At 39.6% G+C, this 22,276-nt stretch overlaps 1 protein-coding gene across 1 annotated transcript in view; it reads left to right on the top strand.

Annotated features, from left to right (window-relative positions):
• MYO5A (myosin VA) overlaps positions 1 to 22,276 on the top strand; it is a gene marked incomplete at both ends in the record, with an annotated part of 91,006 nt that overhangs the window by 24,681 nt on the left and 44,049 nt on the right. The window contains 6 exons of the mRNA XM_079541190.1: positions 12,770 to 12,926; positions 16,135 to 16,278; positions 17,415 to 17,496; positions 18,804 to 18,911; positions 19,387 to 19,493; positions 22,008 to 22,273. Of these exons, the coding sequence (XP_079397316.1) occupies positions 12,770 to 12,926; positions 16,135 to 16,278; positions 17,415 to 17,496; positions 18,804 to 18,911; positions 19,387 to 19,493; positions 22,008 to 22,273 (864 nt within the window). The remainder of the gene's footprint in view (positions 1 to 12,769; positions 12,927 to 16,134; positions 16,279 to 17,414; positions 17,497 to 18,803; positions 18,912 to 19,386; positions 19,494 to 22,007; positions 22,274 to 22,276) is intronic.

Here is a 22,276-nt window from a genome sequence, read left to right as displayed (position 1 = left end):
GGTCATGTAAAAGCAAAAACGAGGTTGTATCTGACCTTCACTAACAATTTAATAATTACTTTAAATATTCATGTAGTAGCTATGTTTATGGCAATTATCTGCATTCATGCATATATTGCTGAGATTTATTTTGCTGTTGCTTCTAATCTGTCTTAATTCCCTGTTTAAATGATGACTGGAATAATTACTCATGATACTCCTATCCATAACGCTTCAACACATGAATATTTACTCTTCAATTCTTGTTATTTATAATGTAATGATTTAAAGTTTGTTCTTGCAAGCTGCATTGCTTCCCTTACTGTGACTGAGAGATTCTTTCTTTGCATTTGGTAATACTGCGTGATTTCTGAGATCTTTAGCTAAACAAAATGACCCCTGAAAGCTAGTCATAATAAACTAAGTGTTTGCATTGTGTCTTCAGTATGTACAGTGCAAAAATATGAATGATTAGTTAAAAGCAGCATGGCTTTTTACCCACAGTTGGCTGTTAGATAACTGATTATCATTAGTTTAGCCCAGGAAAATGTATATAACTGTTTAGGACTGCTCTTATTTTGGACTTCTATTTCTTTTCCTTTTTCCAGCAGAGCCAAGTTTCTGGGCAGTTAGTCTGCAGTGTAGCAGGGTGGCCCCTTAGGGCTCACTAAATGATGAGTAGTGCTCACTCATCTGTAAGGTTTGACCAAGTATGTCTTTTTATTGATAACTTTATATGAGACTGGGGACTTGCCTTTGTCTGCATGTCTTGTATTTCATTCATTATGAATTTGAATTTCTATTCATTATTCTTAGATTCTTTCTTAGATTGTAGGTAGCCAGTTTGTGGATGTATGTTTTGTGACTTCCATGGATAGCTTGCTCAGAGAGGTTTTGGACAACTTTTAAGGAAGACTAGCAAGTTAAAAGGAAGTAAAATATTACTGAAACATTTACTTTTTTTTCCCCTTTGAAATATAAACCATAATATCTGCATGTGAGTATTTGTGTGTGTTGAACTCTTTGAACTACAATGCATACCACTTCTATAAGTCAGCATTTCTAACTTTTTAACAAAAAATATTATTTCCTCACAGCTGATAACTATGAAAACTGAGGCATAGCATTAGCTGATAAGTTTCCTAATTTATTTTTGTTTTTTTGAAAGCATTACAACTTCGGTAGGAATCAACCATCAGCACGTGTGCCCTTCTTTCAGTTTCTTTTCAGTGTTTGGTAGAAGCCTCCAGTTTTAAACCCATGGCTCATGATAAGAGGAAATGTTTATGGTTACACTCTTGTAACTGCTAAGAATTGCATGAAACTACATGAGACTTAGATTATTCATTTCCTTACACTGTTAGGGAAAGATGTTCTAAACCACTCTTACATGGGATCCCTTCTGTGTAGTAAGGGCATATTACATAATTAAGATAATGTGTATTTTCGTCAGTACCTAATTGATCTATTTTGTTTGTTCTTACTGTGGTTGATGACAGATAAAGTGAAGTTGTCTGCTTAGAGTGCAAGTTGGGGATAATGTCTGCAAACAGACATTATGTACTGGTGAGATCAGTGAGTGCTAGAATGGAAAGCAATACTGTCAGTCTGCAGCATTTTGCTTTTTCTATTTGGACAAAGCATAATGATTTATTCAATGTTAGTGTGAATCTTCTTCGTTAAATTACCTTTAATAAGCAGGTTGCCTCTCTGTTTTGTAGATTTGTGGCATGCATCTGATGGCTCTCAGCTACATGAAGGTTTTTTTTATATCACTTTTAGTTAAGAAAGAAGCTTGGTGAACTGTTGAGTAGGTGTTTTAAAAGCACCTTGACTGACAGCCTCCCATTATCGCAGCCATCTCAAGATGATGTCCTGTTATAAAAATGCACCTTTGATCAGCTGCTGCTTTGCTTCCCAGTATCTCATTAATGGATTCTCTATTCACCCTTTCAGAAGTGGGTAGGGAGATGATGAACAACATATCACAGATCTGCATGTGGTTACAAAGTGAGAGTGTTCCCTAGTAGGCACCATGCAGGCATACAGCAGCCTGCTTTGACACATGGCTGTGACACATTATTTTTCCACATGAAATACTTACCTAGTTCTTTTAGGGCTCTGCTGTTAAAATTAGAATGAAAAGGGAAATTGTCCTTTCTGGTATAAACTGATGATTTTGGAATAAGGAATTAACCCTTGCACTTCAGGTCTGGCATTTTGTGGTACTGAATACAAGGCAACAGATGCAATATTTAAGCAGACGTAATGTCAAGACCTGAGCAGTGATTATTTTTAGGCAACAGAAGGGTTAATCATGGCCGTAGCTGGAAGCTAGGGTTCATGTGAGGTGTCCTGCTGGTAGCTAGGCGATGAGCTTTAGTAAACTATTATGGGAGTGACCTCTGACTAATCCCTAGATAAATCACTTCCATAGTGCTGGCTCATCTTTGTGCTCCTCTGGTGTGCAATCTGTCATGATTTTACAGCGTGTGCTGACCTCAGTTTTCTTCATTTGTATGTGTTGAGAGACGCTACCATCAATTAATTATCTTTTCACCTTTTGGTGTTTGTAGAGTCAAGAGCTGTGTTTCCTGTCTGTCTCTGAAGCCAGTATGTCGTTTTTGCTTGTACAGTAGAAAAGCTGAGGCAGAGACGTGCCATGCATCTGTCACTAAGGGCTGGTTCCCAACACTGAGCTCCTAGCTCTCAGTCCTGTGCACAGATCGTTTTGTCCAGTGGCAGAACAGGATGTCAAGAAAAAAGACCATTACATTTATTAAACAGTTGAACTAGAGATATGTTGAGAAAGGTGGCTAAAGACCATGGTTTTGCTGGACTAATGTTTAATGCTCATTAAAGTTAAGTCTTTTACTAAGAATGGATTTACTGACTAATCACTGCAAGTTGTTGTGACTCAAGGTGCAGCTGAAAACATCTCTGAATTGTTCAGCATGGCTCCTGCAAGGACTGGGATGTTTCCAGTCAGAGCATTTTAGATCCAGATAATCAAACCAATGGGTACAGGGCACGCAGGTAGGACAGGCCTGAAATGTGGCTGCTGTTCCTATTGGGGAATAGCACTGATAATAAGTTGGGTTTTTTTTTAACCTTTTCCTCTCATCACGTTGCCACATTCAAAGCCCTTTAGTCTCTAAAAAATCCCTTGCACTGATAGAGCACTTTGCACGTTCTGGGCGTTATACAGAATTTGGCTTGTTAACCCGCACAGCAGCCTTCTAAGGGTGGAAAATGCAATTATCTGTGTCAGGCCTTTTGGGATGTGCCAACACAGACCAGTCTGTAGGCTTCACCAATGGGAACGTGGGGATGACATGGCTCTGCAGGAAGCAGGAGCCATGTCCAAATACAGAAGAGCACTGGAAGAAGGAAACCATTTCACAATGAGGGAAAAAGGTTTCTCGAGTTCGGCTGGCATTTGTCAGTGTTGGCTGGGTGCAGGGGGATCTTGTCCCCAAGGAGGAGGCCTTGCAGGGAGCTGGGTACAGCAGGCTGAGCACAGGGAGCATGAGCTTTCTTTGGGCTCTTGGAAGCACTGGAAAGTGGGAATGCAAAACCATATAGCAAGCCAGAGAGCTTAGTGCAGAAGTCAGGGGGATAATAGAACTTATTTAGGGCTACAAAAGTTGTTGTGATGAAAATAGTTTGTTCAGAAGGTCAGTGAAGGGCAAAATGCCCAGGCAGGCTCCAGCCTGGCACCTCCAGAGCTGCGGCTCTGTTCATTGGAGAGCGCTGGAAAACTGCCGGATGAATTCTTGTTTGTTTATGGAATGGTTCTGGTGGAAAAGCAAATCCAGGGCTTGTAGAGAGGCCAGCTTCTCCAGTGACTCCTGATAGACACTGTGCACCCTGGGCTGAGTGTGAGACCTTCATGGTGAGCAGGAACTGCTCGGCATATACGGCTTTTGCTGCCGCACAACACCCTGTGCAAAGGTGAAGCTAAGTGTATTGCATGGACCTGTAGTAAACTTGCCAAAGCACGTGGGTTTTACAGCTGCCTTTTGTACTGGAATAAGTGCAAAAAGCAGTTTTTGTCTTGTAACAGTGGAAGCATCACGCAGAGCTGAACTGTTGTTGACCAGGCAGCAAACTTGGTACAAATTGAGGCTCCTATGATGCAGGCACAGGTGCAGACAGCATACCTGTGAAGTGCTTGGGACCTGCAGGAGAAAGCAGGCTGGAAGGGGCCTCAAAGTGCATATAGAGGAACTCTCTTTGTCTCGGACGTTGCATACAGTAGAGCTATGTACTCATAGAAGTACCTAAAATCTTTTTGTACTATACTTTAAAGTACTATTTGTGCTATCACTCTTAACCAGAACCACACTGAAAACCCTAGAAATTTGCTATATGTTTGGATTCAAAGAAAGGCACATAGTAAATACAGGCATTACACGTACATGTGTACAGCTGGCCTGTTTCACGTTGCTTTAGACGTTGTGCCCCGTACTGCAGACACTGACAAAGCTATTTGCATTCACAGCTATGCATACTGAGCTGTGAGATGCAATAACTTGTTCTGAGCTTTGTTTGCATTTCTCTCCTGAAAGGCCAATGTGACCAGGGTTACCACATTTCTGTCTACAACTTCCTGTAGAGAAATGCATGGGTGTATACTGTGTCTTTCACCTGCACACACTTTTGTTAGGCCCAACAGCATGGTGGGAGCAATATCCTTATCTCTCTCTTCAAAGCCACACTTTATGCTGAAGAAAATTGGGCATTCTAGGAAACATGGATACATTTTGATTTCAGGTTTGCCATTGCTGGTGTTTGAGGAAACACTGTAATTTAGATTATTGGAGGGAGATGTACTTAGTGAGTCTTCAGATGAGACAACTTGTGTAAGAGACAATGTGTCTTATACCACAGATTTGTCCTTCTATTTCTCTGGTCATACCCCAACGCTTTATTCTTTTCCAGAAGTTCATTTCATCTACTTTGCACTGTGTTTTGGGTGTTGGAAAATGCCTGGTCCTTTGAAAACTGTGCTCCCTTCAGCCTGCTGGGGCTGGGAAGTTCCTTCCTAAATTTCTTAGTAAGTTCTTGAAGTTGCTTTCTGTGAAGGTAGGAAAACATTCCGTCTTGCAGAGAACTCTTACTTTACACCAGTAGCTGATGAAAGTGGATGGATTTCACAAGGAGTTTGCAATCTTCCATGCTGGTAATTATTCCAACACAAACAAGGATGGAAGAAGCTGTTTGTAATGGGTGGAATGTTGGATGTATTTCTCTGTTCTGATAACACTGACACTTTGAAGTTATTTGGGAACATCAATGAAGCAGTTACGTTATTTTGCACTTCTATAATGGTTCTGTTCCTGGTGTGTTGCATAAAGTTGTTTTACTTAATCTTATCAATGAGAAAGTTAGTTGGTAAAACTTTCTGGGCTCTTTTTTGTTTTCATATAGCTGTCTTGTGGGAAGAAATTGATCTTTAATAAATGTATTTGTTTAGTCATGCTCTCATATCAAAAGATGTATGCCTACTTGATTTAGTGTCGAGGTTGCTTTGCTGGAGGCAATCATGTCAGCTGCATATATGTACATGTATTCTAGCACTGTTTGAAAATCTGCTTAACAAGGTAAAAAGTCTCACTTAAGCTAATTTTATGTTGGTGCCTATTTAATCGTGTGGCTCTTGGAGTAGCTGTAGCTAATAGAAGAACTGCTAGATTTCAGACATGCCAGCCTTTCTGAGTGAATCCTATCTGACCTTTCATCAGTGTCATTACTTTTAAAGTTATTCTCCTGAGTTGTTTTTCCTGGTGCTGTAGTTCAGCTGTAGGATGATGTGTCACTCAGAAAGCAAATTCAAGTTCCTTTTCTGTCTTTGATGGACACGACTCACGTTGATGTTAGTGGTAATTACATGTGCGTGCTTAGAACAGAATCTGCCTCAAATGTTCCCTGAGTCACTGGTTCCTTCCCAGGAACTTCGCATCAGGTTAATTGCTAACTTTCTTTGATCAGAGTTCACTGTTTTGATAAATCTGAAGTGATTTCAAGCTTACCAATCTACTCCATTACTGCAGAAGAAAAACAACAGTGAGATCAAGTGGACCAGACTGTCACTGTTGGATTAAATACAAGCTATTCATTATGTTCTTGGTGTTGTGCTGAAGCAGTAGGAGATCTGGCTGTGTACAGATTGCAAGATAAGGCCTTGAGCAGCAGTTTGTGCAGCGTTCATTTAAATAAAAAATGAAACTGTCACATGACATGGAAATGGTGCCCTTAGCCATTACCTCAGCTTGTTACTCTTAAGGAAAACAATAAACCAATATCTATTCCACACAGACACGCACACACAAAAAAACCTAAGAACAGTAGATTTAATTAAGTTCTTAGCTCTGTCTGCCTTCGGGCCATCTCCTCTCATACCGTGCTGAAAAGAAGCTTCTGTAAAAACAGCACCTTGTCAGTGTCCTCATTTCTAGCAGACATAGGTGATTTGGAGTGAAAGGTACAGTAAGTCCTAATGCTGCTCTCATCAGATCACTCTGTTATTTGGTCTTTCTGTTTTAACTATGAAGGTCTCAGTCTGATCTCTCTTGCCAATCTTGTCTGTGGTAGATGGCACTGAGAGCTCAGCTTTGAAGTAATGCACCACAGACAAGTGTTTGAAGTTCCTGTCAAAATCTTTTAAAATCAGCTGTTGATGATGTACATTTGCCAGCTGGAGATGTTGATGGCTTGGGTAAGGATGGATTGATATGAATATTGAGGCTGATGTCGATGATACTGTATAGCTGTTGTTGTTTTTTTTCCCAAGCTGATGTTTATATGTTGTGTTTCCTTATATGCATCTATTTGACATTATTTGCCTGAGAGTCCCAAGAGTAAAAGACAAGATCAAGTGATTCATCTTATGCATCAGTCATGGAAGGAATAAAACATAAAAACAATGTTGTACTTTGATGATGAAACTGAGTAGCTCTGAGCTTCTTTAATCCCATCTGAAATATGTATTGATGGTTTTTTAGCTGTTTTAGTTTTCCTGTTTCCAAGAGGGACTTTCTTTTGGTATTGTATAGAAGAAAAAGGCAAACAGAGATTGGTAGAGGTTTTTCAGTCTATGTGTCTTGCTTACCCTGATGTTTGGACAGTGTGCTATGAAGTAATGGCTGTAATGTAGTCTGTTTGTTTGTTTGTTGTGGGAAACGGCTTTCGAAGGTACAGAGATCTTAAGGTATTAAAATTGTTTGAAAATTGGCAACCCTGCCTTTAATAACTTTAATGTTTGTTTTATTGCACTTATTTTTCCTTTTTTTTTTTTGCCTCAGTTTTTCCGTTGGTCAACTGAAATTGTTAGAAGTTGCCTTGGATAATGAGAGCAATGATTAATATTGTAGCAGCACCTTGTACACAGTAGAGGAGCCCAATGGCAGTGTTGCTCTTGTTTCCACTGACGCTGACAGCTGCGACTCGGTAGAATTTCTTCCTTTCTGAGCCCTTTTAAAAGCCTCTCCCTTATTTCTGTGATACACAATTTAAAGTTAAGGGTAGTCAATGCTATTAAATGTATTGATTTAAGGTGTATGTGCATCTCCAACAAACATTTTTTCATGTCTTGAAAGAATGTTTTTTTCAAACCGCTTTTTGGTTTCTTCTGCACTGTTATTTCATTAGTATTCTACAAAAACCTCCTTTGCAAGTAAGGTATTTCAAGTCACTTTGCAGCACTCTTTATTCCAGTGCTGAAACCCCTTTTAGCTGAAGCTATCTTCAGTTTTGAATTTTGCAGTGCTTTTTCAAAGCACAAAAAAATCAACCTGCTGGAATGTAGGTTGTGATCTCAAGCTTGCAGGAGTGAGGTAAGTCTTTATCTATTCTGTTCGGGAGTTTGGACAGTGAGATTCCACATAAACATACTGCCTGTCAACAGAACTTTGTGGGAGAGCAAAACTGTCTTTAAAATTAACCAGCCGACGCACAGATCTTTGTCTTTTCCCAGAGTTATGATGATGAAAAATTTGTGAGTGACATATATTGCTCATTCTGTCACCATTCTTTGTCACAGGATGGAGCTGTGTATAGCTTGGCTACAGTGTCTGAATATTGCCTTTCAAAATTAGGCATCATTTTTGTGATAGATAACACTCTTTTCATTATTAGTTTTTTATTCCACAATGTGTCACTCTTCTATTTGACAGCTGTTATTATTAGTGGTTTTTTAAGGATAGTCCTGAGTGAAGGAGACTTGTAAGATTTCTGAATGAAGTGCCCTGTTACTGGAAGCAATCTCAACACTTTCCTTTTGTTTGTGAGATGACCAGGTCTATCATCTTAAACCCTGAGTTTTTGTGGGTTTTTTTGGTGGTTATCTTATTTTTGTGCTCTGCTGAGAAATGGCAAAAACCGATGCCTGAACATAATGCTTCATGTTTCCATGAATGGTAAATTAGTCACTATCAATCTGTTCCAGTCTGCTGTGATTAAATACCTGCCAATAGTTCAGCATAGCATCATATCACTGTAGCAAAGTTCTGCATCACAGGATGTGATCATCATCCACCTTTGGGTGAAAAAGGACTCTTACAGTTTCTCATCTTCTGGCTTGTTTTTCCTCATTTCCTCATTGAGAGGAAGCATCAGGAAGATGAAGAAGTATTGTGCAGATACTAGGTTGTGTCATCAGACAGCGAGTGGTGTCACACATTATTGCCCTGCTTGCATGTTTTATTGGCTGAAAGTTTTAACTGTAGCTTCTTTTCTGACTGGTGATGTGCTAAGTGCTCAGAATGCCAGGTCAGAGGTTGAGGAACTAGTGATTTAGCTGCAAAATTGTCATTTCTGTCTCTGAAGAACTCAAATGTTTTTTGTATTTTCTCTTTTAGTTTTTGTTGGTTTGTTTTAATATGGAATGAAAATTTCACGTAGCCTAAGCAGAGGTTATATATTAGACTGACCATCATTTGCACCAAACTGGCATATACTCTCCCATCACTTTATGCACTGTCCAATACATTTCAGTTCTATGTTAGCTGGTATTTTCCCTCCAAAATGCATGGCATTTTGTTTCCTTAAGGTTTAATGATATGAAGCCCTCTCTGCAGAGCTGCTGTGGCTGCTGGGGAGGCCTACCCCTCCTTCCTTCCCTGGTGCCAAAGTGTCCAGCTGCCCGTGGTAGGGCAGCCATGTGCCAGGCATTTTCCGGGGCTGTGGTAGTAGCATCTCACCTTGCTGCATGTGTTGTGGATGCTATGTGGCACTGTCCTTGCACTTCTCCACATGTCAGGAGTGGTGGTAGGCATTTTGCCAAAAAGCAGAAAGAATAATGTGCTAGAGGAACTCCAGTGTGTTAAATCTAAACAATGGACTAATGTACTTGTGAGGACAAGAGCAGTCTGAGCATGCATGGAGCTCTGGCTGCAAACAGGAAGAGAGAGGCCTTTGTTTCTCTTGACTGCCATAGCTTCTGCAAACAGAGTATTCATTGCAGACTAGATGGCTCCATGTGCCAGGAAGCTGCTGCTACATCTTCTCTAGGCCAGTTTATAAAACGGTGCGTGTATGTATTACCTGAACATAATAATGGTTCCTCTGTTATAAGAACACACGTGTGCCACGGAGAAGAACAAACCTTCATGTCCTGAGATGTGGAGAGGGGAAACTCCAGGCTAATCAGCAACAGTGTTCTTACAGAGCAATTGCTTCAACTTCGTTTTTCTTTATTGTCTTTGCAAACATGGGAGGCCCTCCTGTAGTCCTCTGACACTTGCTTTCCTGCTGTTCCTGAATGCCCACACACCAGACCAAAACTGCACGCTCACACATATGTGCTGGATGATCTGACCTCTGGCTTACTTTTAACTAATTCTGTTTGATTTCTGCTAATTTTCCCACCTTCTTTAAAAAGTGTAATGGCTGTTGTGCAAAGAAAGAAGCAATGCACATTGGTTCTGTTATTTCAGTATTTGGATGGATTGAAATAACAAGGGCCTCAGGGCAATGTTGAGGCAGATTTTAATACTCACTAGGCTGGGCAGCAGATGTCTACTTTGGAATTAGCTGTTGGATGAAGAGAGCTGGAGCAGTGACTGACAATTTGGTACTGGTAGCTTTGGAAAGGCTGCAAGATGAGGCAGAGGTGTGGATTTGTGCTTGAAAATGAAGCCTTTTTTCTGTACATGAGTAGTGATGCATCAGTTTGTCTTGGTAAACAGAAAGATGGAACAGTTACCATGACTTGCTTGGATAAAACGTTAATGTGATATTACCAGTTTCCTGCTTAGTACCCTTAACGTGAGGATCCTATTTCAGAATTGTTCCAGAAGATTTTTGTGTAAAATCACCAGATGATTTTGGAAAGTGTTTCTAGAATAATGATAATAAGCTGTGTATATCCAATCCTACCACTTGCACTGTGTATGCCTTTAGGTCTTGCAACTGGAGCAGTGGATGGAACTGATGTAGGATTCCTCAGCTATTGGAACAGATCCTTAAGGGATGTGACAATTAGAACCAGACATATTTTGATGTTCCTCCCTTGGCAGCAGAGTGTCTTTTTGTTGACAGTTTTGTTAGAAGTCTGCAGAACTGAGGTTTCATTACTTTGTTTTGTGAAAGCATTCTTTACTTTGGGAACTAGGTTATAAATATCTGCAAGCATCAGAGGATCCATTTCATAGCTTCACAAGTCTTCGTATATTTAATGATATTTAATATGTGAAACAGAGCTGATCCACAAATTAAAAGCTTCTTATGTCATTGCTGATCTCCTGTGTTAGTTAGATCCTGAAATTGTAACAGAAGTTTCTGATTTTACAGTGGTATGCTGGTTTGGTTTTTTTTCTGCATCAAAGAGCACTAGAAAAAGAAAAACTACCAGTCCTGTGAAGAAATTATTCTGCGTTTGACTCATTGCAGGGACTGTCTGTGTGAGCAGAAAATTGTTAATGGTCCTTTGCCACATTTAAGCTTAAATGCCATGTCTTTGGCTGGACTTCTCCCATGTTCTGAGGCTCTTTTTGGATGTGCTCTTCAGCGTGAGTCATGCTGGGTCTGGATGTGCAGAGCATGGCTGTGTGCTTCTACCTTAGCTGCGCTCAGGGAGTGAAGAAGAGGCAGAGCTTTTCTTGCTCCTTTCCCTAATGGAAATCTTCATCCCTGCTGCTAGCTGCCCCACCAACACAGACCTCACTCAGGTGCATGCAGCAGGCTTGGTGGCCTTTCTGAAGGAGCTGTCTCACCAGACAGGTGTTCTGACTTCCCCATCTCTGGCAGTGCTGCATGCCTGACCTGGGCTATCTGCAGCCTGGAATTAAGCTCGGTAGTTACCCAACTTCTCCCACCAAGACTGGCAGTTTGATGTATGCTAATGTGTGAACTGTGCTGTAGTCATTCGCACCTATCATGTGTTAAATGGAAGTTTAAAACATAAAATTAGGTTGCTTTGATCTCCTTAACACTTTCATATTCGATTTAAAGCAGCACCCAACCATTTCCTCTTACCAAAAAACCTGCTTTAACTGATGACTTCCTTTGGTTAGATGAATCACACCTTGGCTCTCCCACAGATGCCAGATATAACCAGGAGCTGCCTTTAGCCTGCTACTCTGTAGTACTTCTGAAGCATGAAGTTGGTACTGGAGTTGTGCTCTTATCTGGGTGCTTGGGGATGTTTTTGAAGAGGCGTAACAGCTTGAGAGTAACCATGTGATCTGTAATTGAGCTTCATAGTTTCAGCAGCACCTTGTTTTGAAGATGTCAGAGCAGAACCCAACACCACCTGGAAGACCTTGAGGCTACAGAAAGCACAAATAGATTTTTCTTGCGTGTTTCTTCACTGCATAGCATTTACTGAGGGCTTCAGTGCTTACTCAGGCGTTTAGAGGCTGTGCAGACTGCTTATACGTTTACAGTGCTGTCTGTGTTTTGCCTACACTCTTTAGTTCTGGTCCCTCCCAGCTCTCTAAATCTTTGGGGTAAAATTTTGTTCCTTCTTTCTCCATTTTCCAGTAGTAAGATAGTTACACTCACCCAACTCATAGAAGTATTTTGAATTAAAAATTATTACTCATTAAAAATTATGACATGTAAGTTTTGTTAAATATCCTCTACGGTTTTTATTTTAAAAAGAGTCAAACTATAAAAATGCTAATCTCTCATAGTGATTCTTTATCTGTTTTTCAGTCATACAGTTGGAGTTTATGGATTGAGGCCTCTGTCAGATGAGAGGAAATTGCTTTAGTTAGAAAGTGGTGATTTAAAAAAAAAGTTAATGAGATGACTCCACAACAAAGGGATCCTCTGCTCCAGAGCTGCTACTTGCATCAAGTCCTGCTTGAATTTTTCAAATTCAGAACAATTCTTGGAAAAGCTGGTGATTAGATTGAAAGGATGAAAGGTTTCTGTTGCTGACTCTGCCGTTGATTTCTCTGTCTGTAAGATGGCATCAATGATCCTCACAAACGAGCACTGATAATTTGGTGGTGCTTTACCACACACTCTGGGTAGAAGTAGCTGCAAAAGTACGTAGTGTTAAAGTAGTAACAGGTGATTCACTGTAGTCAGGATTTGTAGAGAAGCTCTGATGGCTGTTTAAACTGTAGTGGCAACACCAGTCCTCTGAGCATCCTGGTCACCAGCAGTCCAGTTAGCCATTCAGGCAGCTTGAGCACTAACAGCCTTCCTCTGCTACGTGCTTCTACATTCTTGCTGTATTGCTAATATTTGTGGTGGAAGGGTTGTTGCCAAGTTGGGGGCACAAAACACACGTGTCCTTGAGGGAATAGCTGGTAATCAGCATGTCTTTGTGTTTCAGAGATGAGCGAAATCAGTCAATCATTGTGAGTGGAGAGTCTGGGGCAGGAAAGACAGTTTCTGCCAAGTATGCCATGAGGTACTTCGCCACGGTCAGTGGATCTGCCAGTGAAGCCAATGTTGAGGAGAAAGTCTTGGCTTCAAACCCCATAATGGAGGTAAGCAAGCTACCCTTCTGCTGCAGTAATTATTCTGAGACTAACATAAGCATTCAGTACAGAGATTGATTGTTACTTTTACAGGGATAAAAAAAAGCTGGACTGAATATGTTTTAAAATTTCATTTTTAAGCCATTTACCAGGAAGTGCTGTAGTTATTATGTTGTGTAATATTTATGAAAGGTTGAGAGAAGACATGAGGTAATGTTATATTACTGTTAATGTATTTCACATAACAAAGTAATTTTTATATTAATACTGCTATAAATCTCTTCAACTCTGTAACCACCGTAGTTTCCAGGCTGCCGGCCCAGTGCAAGTGCAGGGGGCTGTTTTTGCATGTACAATTCCAAAATGGATGGAAATTTCTTGTCTTACCTGTAGAACACGTTGAAGAAAGGTTGATTATGTGTTGAGGGGAAGAGAGTAATTGAATAAAGCAAATAGTCAATTTTAGCGAAATTTCAACAGGGAAGATAGATGAGAAAGTAAAGTTACATGAGATGCGCACAGTTTTGGAGAGGAAAAATGGCAGAAAACATAATTTGGAAATAATTAGCTCAGACTACAATGTTTCATTTGTATAGTAATCTCCATGTTATTGTAGTTAGGTTCCAAAGCCATTGGCGTAGGAATGATGGATGTCTTGGTAGATGTTTAGCATCTCAGTGAAGTAGTATGAATGGACAGACGTGAGCAAATGGAGAGCACAAAGTGAGATGTGAAATGCAAGATGCTGCCATTGTTTTTTTCCTCAGGTATTTTAAAAAATGAACTCTTTTATTTCTTCTTTCCTCCTGGCATGAGGAGTTCATGATACTCAGACTATAGCTGCCCCATCACAATTGTGTGTGTTCTGTCACAAGGTAATTGTGCCTGGTTTGTGGTGCTGTGTGCTGTTTTGAAACTGTTTGCGGGGTATATTGATCAGCAATGGGCTCTGCTGTCGAGTAACCAATGTGCCCAGTGATGGCAAGAAGCCAGGACTGCTGAGCCTTGCCTTGAGCTGCTCCTACCCAGCAGAGGCAGCTTGGGTCCTTGGAAGCAGTGGCAGTTTTGCATGAGTGAACTAACCCCAAAGTACTACTTTCACTGCTGCAGCTGTGACAGTAAGCATCGTGTCATCCTTGGCTATGTTAAGGTGTGATGGTGCTGTTATTTTATTTTATAGGGATAACAACTTCATGAACCTGCATAGATCTGGAGTTAGAATTACTTTAAAAGTTTTTGTAATTGGGTGAAAGTTACCCTTTAACTTCTAACACTTGAACTTTAAATAGGCTTTAAGTGGGTGTTATGAAATGTAAAGTTGTACACAGAACCTAGCATAGCAAAATTAATGTTCTGAACTTTTCAGCTGATAAATCAGCAGAAACAAAAATTAAACTATGTAGGTTAGGAAGAATTCAGCTTAGAAGTGCTGAACTTCAAATTTGCAAAGTTGAGCAGAAGGTAATTTTATTTTTAAATTTCTATGTCAAAACTACTATTAGTGTCAGAATTTGCCCACTGAATATCTAATATCAAATGACCATTATACACTGACATTACTAGCAACTATTAGAGTAATTAGTTTTCTAGTTAATGGCTATAAACATTCTGCCAACTGCAAGTCAAGTCTTGAAACAAATCCTTCTGTAAGTACCCTCTGCTCATTATTTGGTACCCTGTGTGGCTATGCAAATTGTACAGCTTACTGTGTACTGTGGTCAGCAGTCTTTGTAACACCAAAGGCTTTCTTTACTGTTTGTATGTGTACAGCTTAGGACTTTGGGACAGGCCATTTCAAAGTAGTAATTGGTTTCTGAAGATATTGTAATGTTACAGTGCTACCTACAGCAACAAAATATATCACAGAGGCAATGAGCTTAAAATATAGGAATGAAGTTTGAATGTCTTCAGTTTGAATGCGTTCAGTATTTCTTAGAACTGCAGAGATGCAATTTGTTCTTTATGGCAACCATTCGTCTGATAACCACTTTGACATCTGCTTGGACAGGCACGCTGCTGCTGCACTAATGGGGTTTCTCAGTCTAATCCCAGCTTCCAGTGCTATAGCTGCTAGTGCTTACAGATTCACTGCTGTTCTGCCTACAGATTTGGAATACTGAGCTCAGTGTGGCTATTGGTTCTCATTTGCTTTTCTCAAAATTTATTCCAGTGCAGAGTTCCTATAGATGGCTACATGAATCAGAGAACGACAACACAGATACAGCTCTGCCTCTTTTTATTTAAGTGTGCTTCTAAGTTACTGGTTAGCATGCACATGGTGGCATATGGATACAGACAGTGTAACTAACTGAGTTTGCCCACATTCAATTCCTTTTGCTGCAGAGATACCTTTAGCATTTTTGAAAGTGGATTGCTACGTGATGACTTTACTATGATTTCGTTTAGAAGAGAAACTGCTTTCCTTTGAAATTCAGTGTATTGTAATTTGCATGTCCCAAAGTTGTGGTATTTCCAGTCTGGTACCAGCAGTAGTGTGAATCCTAACACTGATGAGGTGCTGCAAGTCAGAGGTGCACTGAAATGGCTTTGCTGCCATGGCAGTGTTGAAGACTATCCCTGAATCTATAACCAAGCTGCTGTGGCAAGAATTTAATTTCAGAGTAATTACATAGGTCTGTACATTTTAACTTCTAGATTATGTTTAGGCACACAGTAAATATTCTATACAGCACATTTGTGGAAGAAGTTTTGGAGTGTGGTTGGTTGTAAAATAGTAGAAGTGTTAGCCCAACAGGGTACAGTGGCTGTTTGCTGGCTTATGGCTTTGTGATACATAGATGCACAGAGGTTGCAAGTACTCTACATGTGTCTTTATACATGTGTATGTGAATATATACAATGTGAAGTAATGGGCATGGTTTTATTAAACCCTTAGAAGAAACCAACATATATGTAAGTGTTCTGTTAGAATCTTTAATTCCTTCTAAAAGACTTCAGGGAGCACTTAATGATACTTAGCTGGAAAGTTACTCTGTGGAAGAGAAATCATTACAAGAAGATCAGCTCCAGATCTCACGTCAATGAAATGACAATATTTGGATGTAACTTGCTGACCAGGCAGAAGTTGTCCTTTGTTAAATTCTTGATTGTTTTGAAAACTGAACAAACAAGTGTTTTATGCATTTGTGAGCCAGGGTCAGATAGATACAATCATTTCTAAAAGCTGTTTTGCCTTTACAAAATTTCCTCTTTTCAGTCTATTGGAAATGCCAAAACAACCAGGAATGACAACAGCAGTCGCTTTGGGAAATACATTGAAATTGGTTTTGACAAGAGGTATCGAATCATTGGTGCTAATATGAGAACTTATCTCTTGGAGAAATCAAGAGTGGTATTTCAGGTAATACTGATGCAAAGTTATTATCTATATGTATATATGTTATGACTATGCTAAAAAAACCATTGCTTGCTGATATCAGGTGTTTCTTGTAAGGAATGGTTGTAATGTATTTTCACTGTACTACATGTGGAGAGGGAAGAGAGAAGGAAAGCCAAGTAGCTCTTTAATATATGAATTATCCACAGTAGTAGCATGCGTATTTAAAAAGATGTGCATTTTAGGAATACTTTCAGTGCACTACGAGGTATTGGTTTGTGCTTACCATAGTGTTATAAAATTGGACTTCAAAACCTAACAGGAACACCCATGCTCAAGAAGAGCTCTCGGCTGTGGTTTGTAAAGCTGCCATCTTATCTCACTTTAGATCTCTTGTTAAAACCCACTGCTATCACAATGATTAGAAATCATACTTTGGAGAATATGTAATTTCATCTCTCTTTATCTCTCATCGTATCCTCTCTATATTTGCTTACCAGTCTAGCTAGAGCTTAGTGAAAATTGACTTACTCTTGACTGGCTGCCTAAAGATATAGAGCAAATTATCACAGTTTGTACTGTGTAAGGGTGTTACATGAAGTACTGCCGTTTCAAATATAAGATGAATTTGTTGCACATAATATAGCAAAAGCAGAGTGTTTTTCTAGTTTATTTTTTAATTTGAATTTACAAAGTTTAGTGCCCTTACATTCAGAATTATGGTGTTATTCATGAGTCATAACCTTCTGAGCTGTGTTTGTCTTCCATTTTAAAATTCCGGCTTTGCCTTGGCAGGAAAGATTCTCTCTTCACCAGCTTACTATAAATGCTGAAGCAAATGGTATTAGTTATTTTTGGAAAATGAAAAGCCTTTAAGTATGATCATTTTGCTCACACATAGAATCCTGATCTATATTTAATAGTAATCTACAATTCTGAAAAGTGAAATCATGCATTTTTCTTAAACGTGAAAATGTCTGCATGCTTCTTGCTGTTGAAAATGGATTATATTAATAAAGAAGGAAATGACAGAGGATGAGATAGATTCCTTTTTCCTTGTGACTTCCATGCTTTTAATGTAGTGCAGGAGAATGTATTAAACCTAGGGTATTTTGTCTGATTGTTTTTTGTGAAATATAATCAATCTCTTTCTTTTAAAGGCAGAAGAGGAGAGAAATTACCACATCTTTTACCAACTCTGTGCCTCTGCAGCATTACCTGAATTTAAAACTCTACGATTAGGTATGAAATTCACAATTTTGTATTGTGCAAATGTACATGCAAGGCAGTATCTCTGAGCTTTTCTGAGCCCTAGATATGTTGAAAATAATTAAAATGGCACATCTCATATTTTGTTGGTTTTGTTTTGTTTTGTTTTAAAGGTAAAATGAAAGTAACAGATTTGTTTCTTCAGCATACTCTAATGCACTGTTTGTAATCATGCAGACTTACTGCGTCCGGATTTCAGAGTATTTTTCCACTTGGAAGGGTGACATTCCCTTCTCTTTGTCCTCTAAAACCTTTCTCCTATGTCTCCACAGAGCAGCTGGAGAATTTTTTCATTTTGGTACAAACACCTGAAAAGCTTACAGAGTATTTTGTATCTGCACACTGTGTGACTTGCGCTGTTGCCAACAGTTATTTTACCATTCCTGTTCATCCAGTGCTCACAAATCTGCTGGCATTTTTCGAATAAAAAAGTTTTTCAAAGTTAGCTGTGTAGTGGGAAGGCTGCACAATATGTCAGTGGTGATTTCTGAAATATCCTTCTGCTTTTTGAGTGTTGCTCTAATCTTCTACACCATCCTAGCACATTTAGGATTCACACCTACTGACACAGGGAAAGAGGAACTGATGTCATTATAGCTAAAGAAGCCATGGTGCAGACTCCTCTTTCAGTTTTCTTGAAACATTAGTAGATCAGAAGAAAGAGAATCTTACTGCAGCTGAAAGTGTGGCTACAAAAACTGTAGAAATGTATATAATATCCAAGAACTACTTCTCGCAGTGAAGCCCATCGCTCTTCCCAAATGATATGAAGCCATCAGTTCTCCAGTTCTCAGCCAGAATGGATCACAGATACTCATAGACTTAACTAGGCTATAAAAGAGAGATGAGAAGGTAACAGGGACAAAACAGATTTTTTAAAACATCCTCATGCAATAATAGCATAATAATACCTGCCAAATAACTCCAAAGTGCTGCTGCTGTCAATTCTGTACCTACCTCTGAGCTGGTTGGAATAATTGTTTGCAAAATTACTATTCCACAGGTGTGGAAGTGTGAACCCATGTTAGGTAAAGGGTATGCTTGAAGGCCTGTCATAGGAAATGTGTAGCTTAAAAATACTCACTTGCACTGTTAAATCTAGGAAAGAAATGTTCTCCAGATGAAGTGGATGCTAAGAACCAGAAACAAAAAATATACTGAGATATTTCAAATGAGGTTTCAATCATTTGTCAAGAGCAACTTAATTTTTACACAGCTTTACAGATGTGCCATGAGTTTCTGCACCGGTGTTTGTAAAAGAGTTGGTTTTTGTCTTACAGGGAATGCAAATTACTTTCATTACACAAAGCAAGGTGGAAGCCCTGTGATTGATGGCATTGATGATGCTAAGGAAATGGTGAACACCAGACAAGCCTGCACTTTGCTAGGTAACTAGTAAATATAATCATATCCCAAATGTGATACACCAGCAAATGTTTTCCATGTTGCCTGGGTGTTTTCTTGGTATTTGATTCTGTTTAAAAAAATTCAGGGATTGAGATATTTTTATTGTCTTTAGGTGATACTAAATTGCAGTGCAGTCACATATCACATATCTAGTGCAGAAGAACAAATATAAACATACATAAATGCTGGGTACCCAACATACAGTGTTGGAGGTCTCTGAGAAAGCATTTTGAAACAGCAAATTAAATAGTTCATTTTTCTGGATCTACTTTGCATCTTGTAATAAGATGGTTTTGATAGAATTGGAGCCAAGGAGCATGTTCAAATACCAATTTCTCTTACAAAATCCCACACATACTAATATAGTTTTTCTCCTCTTCATAAAATTTTTCAGCCATGACTCATGATTCTTTACTTCTCTCTCCACTCAAAACATTTTATTCGTCATTTTTTCAGGGATTAGTGATTCCTACCAGATGGGAATTTTTCGAATCCTTGCTGGCATCCTTCACTTGGGCAATGTGGAGTTTGCAGCTCGGGATTCAGACAGCTGCACCATTCCTGTAAGTAGTAGATGAGCTCAGGAGCGTGCTTTCTCTTCTGGCAGTCCTGTCTTTTGCTTGTTTACAGGAATCTCTCCTGGAAAAAAAAGTAATAACATAAAAATGCAAACTGTGTTGTTTCTAATTTGTTTATGTTCTTTTTTGGAAGTGGATCCAACTCTTCTTAGTTTACGACCTTTAGACAGTATTCTTTGTATTATAACTGTGATTGCCTTGCCTTAATTTCTTTTCAGCATTGTAATTGGTCTGTCCTAGAAAGGTCTTCTAGACAGACTAGCTTTGAAATCCTGGGCAGATATCTAGATCTTTATATTCCTACATGAATACATTCCCTGCCAACAGTAAATGGTTTGCAGGATGGGCTGCTTTATGTTAAATACCAAACCAGCCAAATAATTGCAAAGCAAATGTATTGCAAAGTCCTCTGGGATGTCTAGATGGGAGCCAAGGATATACAGATGTGATTCATGTGATGCATTTAAGATTATCGTGGCTTTTTCAGTCCTTTATTAACTTTCTGGAAGTCCACATTGAGAAGTATGAAGTCTGATAAGGGTGAAACTTCTTTACTCAGTAAAGACCAAAGCTTCTTACTGAAGTTATTATTCTGGAGAAGGGAAGCAAAAAAGATCTGGCTTGCTCTATTCTTGTCACTCTTCCTTGGAATCACAAGTGAGCAGTTTCTCCTGCCTTTCCTTGAATGCCTACTGCTGTACTACACAGCCTTCATCATTCTCTCTTCAAAGAGTAGCAGCAGTTGCAGGCTTTATTTTCACCTTGCTAGCAGTTGATTTCTCAAGCATCTGCAGTAGCAGTTTCTGGAGCTGAGACAACAGGTCCTCCGTAGGACCACAGCTAATTAGTGTGCCTGCTCTGACATCACCTGAGGAATCTAACAGATAGTTGCTGTGAAACCACAGCGATGGTCTAGCTCTTTGATGTGTCTTAAAAAGGTTTTGACTACAAAGGAAGCATCATTTGATGATCGCAGGTGGGAAGCAGATGAGGCCCAGAACATGATGAGGTAGCCTGGGTAGTAATGAATATCCCCGATGCAGTAATCCCACTGAATGAATAGTACAAAGCTGAAAGTTCCTGTGCAATCCTATCCTGATGTGGTAAGCATGTAGCAGGCAGAGACAAATGTCTGCTCCCTGCCTTCAGCTACCTGAGCTGTGTTGTTCTCTGACAATAGCTGTGTTGTGCAGAGCTCTGCCACCATGCAGATGGGTCTGATTGCAGTGATGTAAGGGTGTGCTTTGGGGAGCTCAGTGAATGTCTCCACACCATGCTGTGTGAATTAATCACTTTGTTTAATGTCACTTTGAGTAACCCTAACGCGGAACTCTTGTGCAGTTCTTGTTATTTTTGTTGTTATTACTTTATTATTGTTTTCTGAGCCAGTTAAAGTGGTGTGGCTAAGCCCAAAGAAGATGTGCTCGGTTAACTGGATTTTAGGGGTGTGACAGCACTGCCTTGGGGACTGTATGCCCTAAGAACTGCATTAAGCCCCAGAGAAGCAGAAGGACGTAGAAAAAGGAAGATAAAGCTGATGTACTCGAAGTTATTGGGCATGTAGTAACGGTTCCCTATAATCTGTTCTTGTCAAGATGCTTCACGTCAGCATGCTCTTGAGCCACAGAGTGCGAGGTGAATATGATGAGGAAGTAGTGTTAGGGGAATTCCTTCAAAGGAAAGACCTGTCTGTCCTTGATTTCTCTTCTGGTTTGCTTGTTAGTAACGAAGTATGGTGACTTAACTCACTGAGAAGTAAACCCTCTGCACTGATTTTTATGCAGAAATGTTATATACCCATTCCCATTTCACTGTGCAAACCATGCTAGTTGGTTTGACACCATAAACCAAAGGTCTTTTTTTTTTTTTTTTTTTTAATTTAATATTTTTAAGTCCAATCTGAGAGTTTGGCAACATCCTTTCTGTTCTCTGATCTCTTAACATTTGTCTCCAGACTTCAGCAGGAAAATACTCTTTTAAATTCTGAGACCAGAATGCTAAATCACTTTGACACTCCTTCGTATTCATTCTTAGCTTGAGCTGTGATCCCCCATTACCTGTCACTCCCTGCCATGGTGTATATGATTAGAGGAGAGCACTACACAGAAGCTGTAGTCCGTTCTGTCATCAGCACATAGCTGATGCCCTGTCCTCTGCATTTTACTCAAAACTAAGACAGTTAGAGGTATTCAAAATGCAAAGTCCGTCCCTGGGAAGCTAGATGATTCATTTTTGTGGGGGTTGCACGTTGCCTGTGTGGGACTTTTTACGAACACAGGTACAGGGAAATGCCTTTGGGGAAACTGTTTCAGTAATTTACTTCAGTGTTGTGAATGTGATATGTGGGTAGGGAACTTGTGCTCTGGAGAAAGATAAGCTAAGGGAGCTGCACTTGCTGCTTATGGTTAGATCACTGCAGGCAGGCAGTTCTTCTGATTGTGACTGCATGTATGCTACCAGTAATACTATTTCAAGACCTAATGATTTTGTTTTTATTAGCCCAAACATGATCCCCTCACCATCTTCTGTGACCTCATGGGTGTGGAGTATGAAGAGATGGCTCACTGGCTTTGCCATAGGAAGCTTGCAACTGCCACTGAAACCTACATCAAGCCAGTTTCTAAACTCCATGCCATCAATGCCAGAGATGCACTTGCCAAACATATCTATGCTAATCTCTTTAACTGGATTGTAGATCATGTGAACAAAGCCCTTCATTCTACTGTAAAGCAACATTCTTTCATTGGAGTGTTGGACATTTATGGGTG

Source organism: Tetrao urogallus, assembly GCF_951394365.1.
Source record: "Tetrao urogallus genome assembly, chromosome: 11".
Taxonomy (NCBI): domain Eukaryota; kingdom Metazoa; phylum Chordata; class Aves; order Galliformes; family Phasianidae; genus Tetrao; species Tetrao urogallus.
This window is presented reverse-complemented; position numbering and strand designations above follow the sequence as displayed.